Source organism: Schistocerca gregaria, chromosome 3, assembly GCF_023897955.1.
Source record: "Schistocerca gregaria isolate iqSchGreg1 chromosome 3, iqSchGreg1.2, whole genome shotgun sequence".
In the NCBI taxonomy this organism is placed as follows: domain Eukaryota; kingdom Metazoa; phylum Arthropoda; class Insecta; order Orthoptera; family Acrididae; genus Schistocerca; species Schistocerca gregaria.
Window position 1 is genome coordinate 420,134,590 of NC_064922.1, and position 12,101 is coordinate 420,146,690.

The 12,101-nt window shown below is 45.8% G+C and overlaps 1 protein-coding gene across 1 annotated transcript in view; it reads right to left on the reverse strand.

Moving 5' to 3' along the window:
• Positions 1-12,101, reverse strand: part of LOC126354637 (echinoderm microtubule-associated protein-like CG42247) — a 287,858-nt gene that overhangs the window by 168,058 nt on the left and 107,699 nt on the right. The window contains exon 3 of the mRNA XM_050004406.1: positions 629-860. Coding sequence (XP_049860363.1) covers positions 629-860 — 232 coding nt within the window. The remainder of the gene's footprint in view (positions 1-628; positions 861-12,101) is intronic.

Sequence of the window (12,101 nt, forward strand, 5' to 3'; positions counted from 1 at the left end):
TAGCTCCAACTTCTATTTCCCGTTCAAAAGTCTGTTAATTCCCGTCGTGCGGCCGTAATCACGTTGGAGAAATATTTCACATGAATCATCTGAGTACAATTGACAGCTCCGCCAATGCACTGCCTTCTTGTGTACGCGCTATTGCTGCCATCTGCATGTGTGAATGTCGCTATCCCAGTTACTTAATCGTAAGATAGAGGTTGTGAAATGCAAAGAGGTTTAGTCTCAAAATCTCGAGAGCCCACGTCCCGTACAAGATACTCCCTCAAACAAATATCTCGCGAGAAATTCGAGCTTATGGAGAGGGTATCCGACAAACCTTTCATGCTATTCGCGGGAGGAATAGGAATGTACAGGTGTGAATATGCGAACGAGGGGTTCAGTAGTTGTCCACCAGCGCAGCCGACTACAGGGCAGTGGCGTGGGTCGCGGCCTCAGGCTGGGGTACCTTGGACGGGAGCGTCCCTGTCGTCGTCGTGGGCGCCGTTGGCGCGCCAGCGCGGCGGGGGCGGCGGCGGCTGCTGCGGGGGCGGCAGCAGCGGCTCGTGGTCGAGCAGCGCGGGCGGCGGCGCGCCCCAGCGCCCCTGCGCGTGTCCCGGGGCAGAGCGGTCTCGCTCCCGGTCCTTACCGTCGCGCTCCACGGCGGGCAGCGCCAGCGGCACGCGGCCCTGCCGGCTCTTGCTGCGCGCGCGCCGCGCCGCCTCCTGCTGCACCATCAGCTGGTTGGCGCCGCCGCCGCCGTGCGTGTTGGCGCGCGACCGCGACCGCCGCGGCGAGCCGCCCACCTCGCGCCCGCCGCAGCCCAGGTAGAACGTGTCCACGTCCGCGAACTCGTTGCGCAGCTGCGAGAAGCTCCGCACCTGCCGGGTGTTACTTTCACTCGTGATCCGAAGCAAATGAAGCCATTAGCTGTTACTAGGCATGAAAAAGAACAGCGGAAAAAGCCGAAAAATTTGTACGATAAGCCCTTCAAATACTGCTACCAGCCATAAAAATTCTTGACAACTGAATTATTTACTTAGCGACATGTTCCGAGGTGACACCTCATCATCATGCTATATTGGCTTTACAAAAAATGGTTCAAATGGCTCTGAGCACTATGGGACTTAACTGCTGAGGTCATCAGTCCCCTAGAACTTAGAACTACTTAAACCTAACTAACCTAAGGACATCACACACATCCATCTCCGAGGCAGGATTCGAACCTGCGACCGTAGCGTCCAGAATAGCTCGGCCATATCGGCCGGCTACTGGCTTTACAAAAACATTTAATACATGTGTATACATATATTAAAGCTTCCAAGATTTAATATCTATACAAACATGTGTTAAATGTTTTTGGAATGTCAGAATAGACTGAGGATGAGGTATCACCTCGAAACACGTCGCTCAATAAATAATTTAGCCGTCACAAATATTTGAAACCTTCTCATATTTTTAAAACTGTCACAGTCTATTAATAGTCAATATGGCGTGTAATTATTGAAAATTTGTGCTGGACGGGAACTCAAATCCGGATTTTTCTGTTTGTCGCCAACCGTCGCCTTCTACATCGACATGGATACTCTGCAAAGAACATTAAAGTATCTGGCAGAGGGTTCATCGAACCGCCTTCCCAATTCTCTACTATTACAATCTCTAACAGAGCGCAGAGCGTGCGAGCTCTGATTTCCCTTATTTTATCATGGTGATCTTTCCTCCCTATGGACGTCGGTGTCAACAAAATACGAGAGTTGGAACTTAAATAGTAGCAACTATTTATTCACAACCGATGCAAAAGAGTTACATATTTGCAACTGTTACTGTCCTTCAAATTAGTCACCAGCGTTGGGTAGAACCTGTTGCCAGCGATCTGGAAGGAGTAGTATACCGTTAGCAGAGCCTGTTCGGTTGATGGTTCGAATAGAGCGGTCTACTGCCTGTCGAATCTCTGGTATAGTTCTGAAGCCAATGCTTCATCTTTGGAATCAAATCAAAGTCACAAGGACTTAAATCGCATTATTGTTCGTTTTTGGAGCATCACCTGCGACCAGCTTTGCAAAAGAAGCGGCGACACTTTCTGCGCAACCCACCCATCATTTTGCACGACAATGCGCGGGCGCATACAGTGCAGGCTGTGGCTGCTCTGTTCTGTCGACGGGACTAGGAAGTACTGTACATCCACCATACTCCCCGCACTTAAGTCCTCGTGACTGTGATTTGATTCCGAAATTGAAGGAACCACTTCATGGCATTGGCTTCAGAACTGTTCCAGAGATTCGACAGGCAGTAGACCGCTCCATTCACACCATCAACAGAACAGGCTCTGCTAACGGTATACTACGCCTTCCACATCGCTGGCAACGTATTCTACACACTTGGTGACTACTTTGAGGGACAGTAACAGGTGCAAAGATGTAACTCTTTGGTATCAGTTGTGAATAAATAGTTGCCTCTATTTAAGTTCCAATCCTCGTATTTTCGCATTCGGAGGAAAAAGTTGGAATTTGAAATTTCGTGAGAAGATTCCGTAGCAACGATAAACGCCTTTCTTTTAATGATGTCCACCACAAGTCCTGTATAATTTCAGTGACACACTCTCCCACATTTCGCGATAATACAAAACGTGCTGCCATTCTTCGAACTTTTTCAATGTACTCCGTCAGTTCTATTTGGTAATGGTCCCACACCGCGCAGCAGTATTCTAAAAGACAACGGACAAGCGTAGTGTAGGCAGTCTCCGTAGTAGATCTGTTACATTTTCTAAGTGTGTTGCCAATAAAATGCAGTCCTTGGTTCATCTTCCCCACAACATTTTCTGTGTGTTACATCCAACTTAAGTTGTTCGTAATTGTAATACCTAGGTATTTAGTAGAATTTACGGCTTTTAGGTGTGATTGATTTATCGTCTAATCAAAGTTTAACGAGTTCCTTTTAGCACTCATATGGATGACCTCACACGTTTCGTTATTCAGGGTCAACTGCCACTTTTCGCACTATTCAGATATTTTTTCTAAATCGTTTATAGTTTGTTTTGATCTTCTGTTGACTTTATTACTCGATAAACGACAGCGTCATCTGCAAACAACCGAAGACGGCTGCTCATATTGTCTCCCCAATCGTTTATATAGATAAGGAACAGCAAAGCGCCTATAACACTACCTTGGGGAACGCCAGAAATCACTTCTGCTATACTCGATGACTTCCCGTCAGTTACTATGAACTGTGAGCTCCCTGACAGCAAATCACAAATCCAGTCACATAACTGAGTCGATATTCCATAAGTACCCAATTTAACTACAAGCCGCTTGTGTGGTACAGTGTCAAAAGCCTTCCGGAAATCGAGAACTATGTAATCGACCCGAAATCCTTTGTCAATAGCTCCCTGCGAATAAAGAGCTAGTTGTGTTTTAACGAGAACGGTGTTTTGTAAATGAGTGTCAATAGAAAGTTTTCTTCGTGGTAATTCATAATGTTCGAACACAATATATGTTCCAAAATCATGATGAATATGGACGTTAGCAATATGAGCCTGTAATTAAGTGGTTTACTGCTACTACCTTTCTTAAATATTGTTGTGACCTGCGCAACTTTCCAGTCTTTGGGTGCTGATCTTTCGTCGGGCGAACGGTTGTATATGATTTTTAAGTATGGAGCTAATGTATCCGTATACTCTGAAAGGAACCTAATTGGTATACAGTCTGAGCCAGAGAGATATTTATTTCTACGTTATGTTGACAGCTGTCTCGATTCGAATTCTGGAATATTTATTTCTTCTTCTTTTGTGAAGGCATTTCGGAAGGCTGTGTTTAGTAACTCTGCTTTGGCAGCACCGTCTTCGATAGTATATCCGTTGCTATCGCGCAAAGAAGGTATTGATTGTTTCTTGCCGCTAACATACTTCACATACGACCAGGACCTCTTAGGATATACTTCCAGGTTTCGAGGTCAAGTTTCGTTGTGGAAACTGTTATAAGCATCTCGCATTCAAGTCCGCGCTAAATTTCGAGCTTCCGTAAAAGATCGAAAACCTTGGGTTTTTGCGTCTGTTTAAATTTGGCATGTTTGTTTCTTTGTTTCTGCAGCAGTGCTCTGACTAAACAAGTCAGGACGATCAGCTCCGTCGTTTGTTAATTTATTTGGTATATATCTATCAATTGCTGGCGATACTATTTCTCTGAGTTCAAGCGAAATCTGGTCTATATTTATATCATTAATTTGGAAGGAGTGGAGATTGTCTCTCAGAAAGGCGTCAAGTGAATTTTTACCTGCTTTTTTGAATAGATACGTTTTTTGCTTATTTTTGGAGGATTTGCGGATTACAATATTCAGTCTCGCTACAACAGCCCTGTGTTTACTAATCCCTGTATCGGTTTTGATGCTCGTTATTAACTCAGGGTTATTTGTTTCTAAGAGTTCAAGTGTTTTCACAACTGTTTACTATTCGCATAGGTCCATAAACTAACTGCTCGAAATAATTTTCAGAGAATGCGTTTAGCACAATGTCGGGTGATATTTTATACATACCTCCGGAATGAAACATGTATTTTCTCCAACATATCGAGAGTAAATTAAAGTCACCAGCAACTGTAATCGTGTGTTTCGGTTGCGTGTTTCAAATCAAACTCAAGTTTCCTTTGAGTCTTTCAGCAACTGTATCGTCCGAATTAGGAAGTCGGTAGAAGGATCCAATTATTACTTTATTCCGGTTGCCAACAATGACCTCTGCCCATACTAACCCACAGGAAGTATCTACTTCAATTTTGCGACAAGTTAAACTACTTCTAACAACAACAAACACGCCACCGCCAACCGTGTTGAGCCTATTCTTTCGGAACAGCGTTAGGTTCTTCGCAAAAATTTCGGCTGAGCTTGTCTCCGCCTTTAGTCAGCTTTCGGTGCCTATAACGATTTGAACATCAGTGCTTTCTATTAGCGATTGTAGCTCTAACACTTTCCCAACACAGCTACGACAATTTACAACTGTTATACCGATGGTTCCTGTATTTACGTTCTTCCTGCGTTCTGCCTGCACCCTTTGTGACTGAAGCTCTTCTTGTGTTTTCCCGGGACCCTCTAATCTAAAAAACCGCCCAGTCCACGCCACACAGCCCCTGCTACCCGAAACCCAACCACCCTTTGGCGGAAATCGAGGAATCTGCTGCCTACACGGTCGCAGAACCGTCCGAGTGCAAGCAAGACTGGCAGCCTTTACCACTTCTGTTAGCCAGTCGAAATCAGAGAGACTCTCTTCTGTTACAAAGTGGTACCGATGTGAGCAATAACTTGCAGTTGGCTGACATTGTGCTCTTCATGGCATCCGGGAGGACCCGTGCCACATCTGCAATGACTCCACCCGGTATGCACGCGGAGTGCACATTGGTTTTCTGTTCCTTCTTGGCAGCCACGTCCCTAAGGCGCCCCATAACGCGCCTAACTTTGGAGTTCCCAACTATCAATAATCTGTCGCTCAGCCAGACGCTGTCGCCTGTCCTGTTTCAGTGTCAGCCACAGACAGCACCTGGAACCCGTTTGTCAGATAAACCGGGGAAGCCTCACTTGCGGCCGCCTGGGAAGTCTTTCGCCTCTTGCTACGCCCCGGGACGACCTCCCACTTGACGACAGGTAGAGGTCTGCGCGGATAAGAAAAGTGCAATCCGCATCCGCATATATTTAAGTTTTGAGTGAGTAATTAGTAGTAATAGACAGTAGTACTTAGAATTATGGTATGTAATGACATAGTTATTGTTAGGGTGCCATTTCTGCCCCAACGTAACTACTTTTGATTTCTTAAATCACAGGAAATGCTCTATATCTACTCTGAAGCAGACCATTCCAAACAGTAAAGCATTGGCGCTCCGGAGCACACACAGTAGCCCCTCGGATCTCGTGAGATTGGAAACGCTATTTAAAAAAATAAAATTCAATGTAATAGTATTAAATGATGAAAATACGTGTATAGAAACAATTATATTTCGCTGCTCTTGTGCCAAGGCAGCTGAAAATGACGATGGTTTTAAACTGTTACTAGCACATTGCATCATTTACCGACAGTTTTTTTTTGTACTCACTGCTTGGATGTGTCAAATTTTAAAGCTATTCATGTCAGCTGAGGATTATATTATAACTTACGCGTTCAGTCCTCTAATTTCCAGGTGAAAATATTTACAGTATTAGGCCTACACTGCAAAACACTGGCGCACCCATGAGAAAGTTAAACTGCCAGCAATAATTGACGTTGTCTGGAAGAAATAACTCGTCTTCCGAAGAGTGACAACAAAATCAGTGGTTATAGAAACTAGGAGTCCATTTAGCTTTAGCTAAAAATACGATTGAAATCTCGAACCTCACCTTTTGACTGATTTGTCGAATTACGACCAAGCGATAAATGAAATGTCTGTTTCATTCTCAACTAAACAAAGTTTTTCACACTTTAAAACATCCTCAACATTAGTCTAAATTACTAAGATAAAATTTGCAGTAGATTTCGCAGTTAATACTTTCAATGATAAAAAATAATTTTTGTCAGAGTTTAATGGAACTGCAAACGATTTCAAGATGTCTATATAAAAACCACTGTCCCATAACTTCAAATGTTAGGCACTGTTCCGTGTTGAGCAATACCGAGATAAAATGTTGAATTTTGTTATAAATTTAAGGCCTTATCTTTACTAATTGGCTGGTAAATTAAAAGACGCATTATTATTTTGGATTATTTGAATATTTTGTAAGTTTTCAATGTGATCAGAATAATCTTTCACCGGCTATCGCAGTCACAGCTTGTTGGTGGTCGTGAGCCGTAGTTTGAAGTCCCACTTGTTATTAATTACAAGGCCCGCCGTGCCCCCGCTCCGGCCGGGCCGTTTCACTGTTCGCAAAGAGCGACAATGCTCGGCGGCTGCAAATGTTACTGTAGTGCACGCTAAAATTTAGGTAGGCACTTATGACATCATCATTACCTAGTTTGATAATATTGACGTGTTAGCTGTTGAATGTTCTTGTTGCGAAGAGTAAAAACTTAAAACTTTAATCTGAAAATTACTACAAAACAAATTGCTTGTTAAATATTTCCTTCTTTTACCTAATGCTACTTAAATGTTCTCGTTGGGAATAGTAGAAATACTCACAATATGTCGTGGAAATTCTTTACTATAAATATTACAATAAAAACTCACAGGCTTCAGAATAAATATTTTCATCTTCTGCTTGCTTCTGATTCAATTACTGTAAAAGAAAGAAGGGAAAATTGCAACGGGCACCTGTCTGGTAGACATTGGGCAGGTTTGCCACCCAGAGAGAACTTCACAGGCCACACAAAAGACACGGTCGCGGAAACGGATTAGGCGCAGGTCTCTCGGGTACAGCTACGTCGGTCGTAGCCAGGGGCTGCGGACAACAGACATCCGCTCTACCCGGGCCCTGCAAGATTCCAAGAATGTCAACAGACTTGAAGTTTTCAACTAACATTGCAACATACGTACTGGGCAGATGCTTTGCTCATTATCCGCAGATGACACGTGGGTACCCGCGCCGGTCGCGATTTTATCCGCCAACTAACAACTACCGCGGACATCCGCGGATATATCCGCGGATATCCGCATCCGCGCAGACCTCTAACCACAGGTGAGGGGTCAACCTCATTGCGAGCAGTAACTGGGTTGGCCACCGGTGAGGACCGATCGGAGGACTCGGCCGTACTGGACGCCCGTTGGATCCCCACGGCTGGCCCGCAACAGTGGTGCCCATCCACTGCAGCCTCAAGCTGTGTAACCGAAGCCATCACAGCCTGAAGCTGAGAGCGAAGTGTCACCAAGTCGGCTCGCATCCGCACAACAACAATCGCATTCCCTGCTCCTTTGTGACAGGATACACTGCTATGCTGATACAGTCGTTGCGTCAGAACTGTTCCTGTTCTGTTTTTAGTACAAAATGCTGTAAACTGTCCTCACGCCCTTCCGCGTTTAGCGCTTTCTTAAACGAAATGAGGGTCCATACCATGTGAGTTAACGAGCATTGCGCTCTCATTTAAATATATGGTCGAAAGTGTCAGCCTACAGGAATTGTGAAACTATCCCTGTCGCCCAAGAACGCGTGCCACAAAGGGCGGAGATTCACCAAGAGACAGGCAAACTCACAGGTGGCTATTGTCTATTGCGGCCTAAGCGCTGTAGTGTGCGAGTGAGACAGACAAGAACCTACGTCATAGGGAAACCCAGCCGAAGCCGTTTGTGGCCGAGGAGACGTAGCAATGTTAAATATGGCGGACCTAAGATCGGCCATAAAGGGAAACATTTATGAAAACTACACTCCTGGAAATGGAAAAAAGAACACATTGACACGGGTGTGTCAGACCCACCATACTTGCTCCGGACACTGCGAGAGGGCTGTACAAGCAATGATCACACGCACGGCACAGCGGACACACCAGGAACCGCGGTGTTGGCCGTCGAATGGCGCTAGCTGCGCAGCATTTGTGCACCGTCGCCGTCAGCCAGTTTGCCGTGGCATACGGAGCTCCATCGCAGTCTTTAACACTGGTAGCATGCCGCGACAGCGTGGACGTGAACCGTATGTGCAGTTGACGGACTTTGAGCGAGGGCGTATAGTGGGCATGCGGGAGGCCGGGTGGACGTATCGCCGAATTGCTCAACACGTGGGGCGTGAGGTCTCCACAGTACATCGATGTTGTCGCCAGTGGTCGGCGGAAGGTGCACGTGCCCGTCGACCTGGGACCGGACCACAGCGATGCACGGATGCACGCCAAGACCGTAGGATCCTACGCAGTGCCGTAGGGGACCGCACCGCCACTTCCCAGCAAATTAGGGACACTGGTGCTCCTGGGGTATCGGCGAGGACCATTCGCAACCGTCTCCATGAAGCTGGTCTACGGTCCCGCACACCGTTAGGCCGTCTTCCGCTCACGCCCCAACATCGTGCAGCCCGCCTCCAGGGGTGTCGCGACAGGCGTGAATGGAGGGACGAATGGAGACGTGTCGTCTTCAGCGATGAGAGTCGCTTCTGCCTTGGTGCCAATGATGGTCGTATGCGTGTTTGGCGCCGTGCAGGTGAGCGCCACAATCAGGACTGCATACGACCGAGGCACACAGGGCCAACACTCGGCATCATGGTGTGGGGAGCGATCTCCTACACTGGCCGTACACCTCTGGTGATCGTCGAGGGGACACTGAATAGCGCACGGTACATCCAAACCGTCATCGAACCCATCGTTCTACCATTCCTAGACTGGCAGGGGAACTTGCTGTTCCAACAGGACAATGCACGTCCGCATGTATCCCGTGCCACCCACCGTACTCTAGAAGGTGTAAGTCAACTACCCTGGCCAGCAAGATCTCCGGATCTGTCCCCCATTGAGCATGTTTGGGACTGGATGAAGCGTCGTCTCATGCGGTCTGCACGTCCAGCACGAACGCTGGTCCAACTGAGGCGCCAGGTGGAAATGGCATGGCAAGCCGTTCCACAGGACTACATCCAGCATCTCTACGATCGTCTCCATGGGAGAATAGCAGCCTGCATTGCTGCGAAAGGTGGATATACAATGTACTAGTGCCGACATTGTGCATGCTCTGTTGCCTGTGTCTATGTGCCTGTGGTTCTGTCAGTGTGATCATGTGATGTATCTGACCCCAGGAATGTGTCAATAAAGTTTCCCCTTTCTGGGACAATGAATTCACGGTGTTCTTATTTCAATTTCCAGGAGTGTATTTAATTCTGAAGTAATACAGGGAATTAAGCCCCAGTAATTTTAATGTCATCCCTCATAAATTTTCATGGTGATCCCAATATAACTTGACTAGTGATCATATCTATAACAGTTTAGGATTTACTGTTTAAGTGAAATTAACAAGTTTTGTAGCAAAGACCTGAATGCCAAAATCTGAACGTTTCGGTCGATCTTAACGATCGACATTTCATATAGAAGCGTATCATTAAAATGACAAATGGTGTAAATATTGACTGTAATTTTATTTGTATAAAAGGTATAGTAAATTTAAATTACCAGTATTTATAGTCAAGCATCAGATCATCATTTCCTCCACACAAAACACATTGATCGACGACAGCACGACACCTTATTCGATCATTAGGTAATCGAATATTTGTTGTAAAGTTTAGTGCATAATAGTTACTTTTGTTCTTTATTTATTTATCAGAAAGCACATTGGTGGAAGGCTACCTGCCGTGAGATTCAAAGTTAAGAAGGAAACTGTATTGGCTTTATGTAAAAGAATTTAACGTTTATTATGTAATAGATATTATTATTACTTTATTTAGAACGTGAAGGTGGTCAAACTTTGATTATTTGAATATGTTAAAATGTAAAATAATGCAGAAAAAGCTGTAGCTAATGAGATGGAAGGCTTCAGGAAAGGGAACTGCCCTAGTCAGCTGAGCGAAGATATTCGGCGCGCGGGAAACGTGGCCGGGGACGGGCAGAAGACGTGACAGCGGACGGTCTGTCTTTAGGTAGCTAGGAAGTGAAACGACACAGAAAATTTTGCCTTGTGTGATCTCGCAGGACATAGTCTCTGAGCGGTGAGCAGCCACGCGCCTAGTGTGAACTCTCAACTTTTCGCATAGTTAACGAGGTGGAGTATCGAACTTGTAGCTCGCGATGGGATTGTGAATGATCGATCTGTGTCAAACAGATACGCGCTCGATTGTAACAGTAACTCTAAATACGACCACTTTCGCTATTAGTTTGCTTTCTGAATAAACATTATTCTAACCAAATCGCAACTGTATGGCCCACATCATTTATGGGTCGTTAATCAAGTTCCCGATATTGTTATTACTGTTATTATGTGTTATATTTGTCCGCCGCTCCTGGTCTCGCGGTAGCGTTCTCGCTTCCCGAGTACGTCCGGCACGGTAGCTCAGCGTGCTCGGTCAGAGGGCTTCTCACCCTCTGTCATAAAAAAACTGAGTGAAGGAATCAACGATCAACTTTAACAGGTGTCTTGTGACGTCCGCCCGGACCAAACGTCAAGAAGTATGGGGCTTCATTTCTATTTACAAATGTTATGTTAAGTCTGTATTTCGCAAACTTGCCATCAGCCAGGCAATTTAACCAAAGGATCACAAGTGTCTAATTAAGGCGTGTAACGCGACACGTGCGGTTCAACCCCTAGACGAGACTGAGCCAAGATATTTCGACGAAGAGGAACTGCATGTGAGCCTAAACATCTATGGGATGTTAGCTCGCAACCATAAGCACGAGAAACAGATCCGTAATGTGACACCACCTCCTGCGTACTTGGCTCTTGGCATTACGCATGATGGCAGGCAACGTTCTACAGGCACTCGCCAAACCCAGATACTTCGATGGAATTGCCGCAGGGTATAACGTGATTCATCAAATCATCTAGTCATCAACTGTTGAGTGGCGTCTCTCTTTAAACCACGTGGTGCTTCGCACAGCACTGACAACAGAAATGTGTGGTTGCTCGACCACTGCAACCCATCCTTTTTAACTCACTGTGCAGAGTCACTGTGCTAGCCGGGCTGCTGGTAGCAACTGGGATCTTCCTCTGATCCCATGTGGGTTTTTACAACTGACATCCGCAATGCTCCACGGTCATTGTCGGTCAGTGTATGAGGTCTGCCTGGCCTTTAGTTGTGATTGTTCCTTCGCCCATGCGCTTCACAGTCACATCACCAGCAATTGACTGGGGCCGCTTTAGAAGGGTCTAAATGTCAGTTGATGGATTTCTTACTCAGATGGTGACAATCAACGAATAGTCTACGTTCGATACCACTGAGCTCTCCTGATCGATCCAGTCTGCAATTACCGCTTCTGTAGTAACACCGCGATACTCCCTACCTCCTTTTACACTTGTGGGGGAGGGGGTGAGAGGGGGGCGTTCCGCTTCTCTTGAGTTCTGGCGTTTAGTTCCGCATTACCTAAGGGCGTCCGAATACTTTTGATCAGATAGTTTATGTTTTTGAGCTTGTAGTTTTTGCTGCCTTCAGTCCCAACAATGATATGATCACCGCTGACTTTACACAACTCTACCAGAATTGTGAGAAGTGGCAACGATACGTAAGTGGATTATTACCAATGCAGTATTGCTACAGTCTAGTGCTGTATTTAGAGAAATATA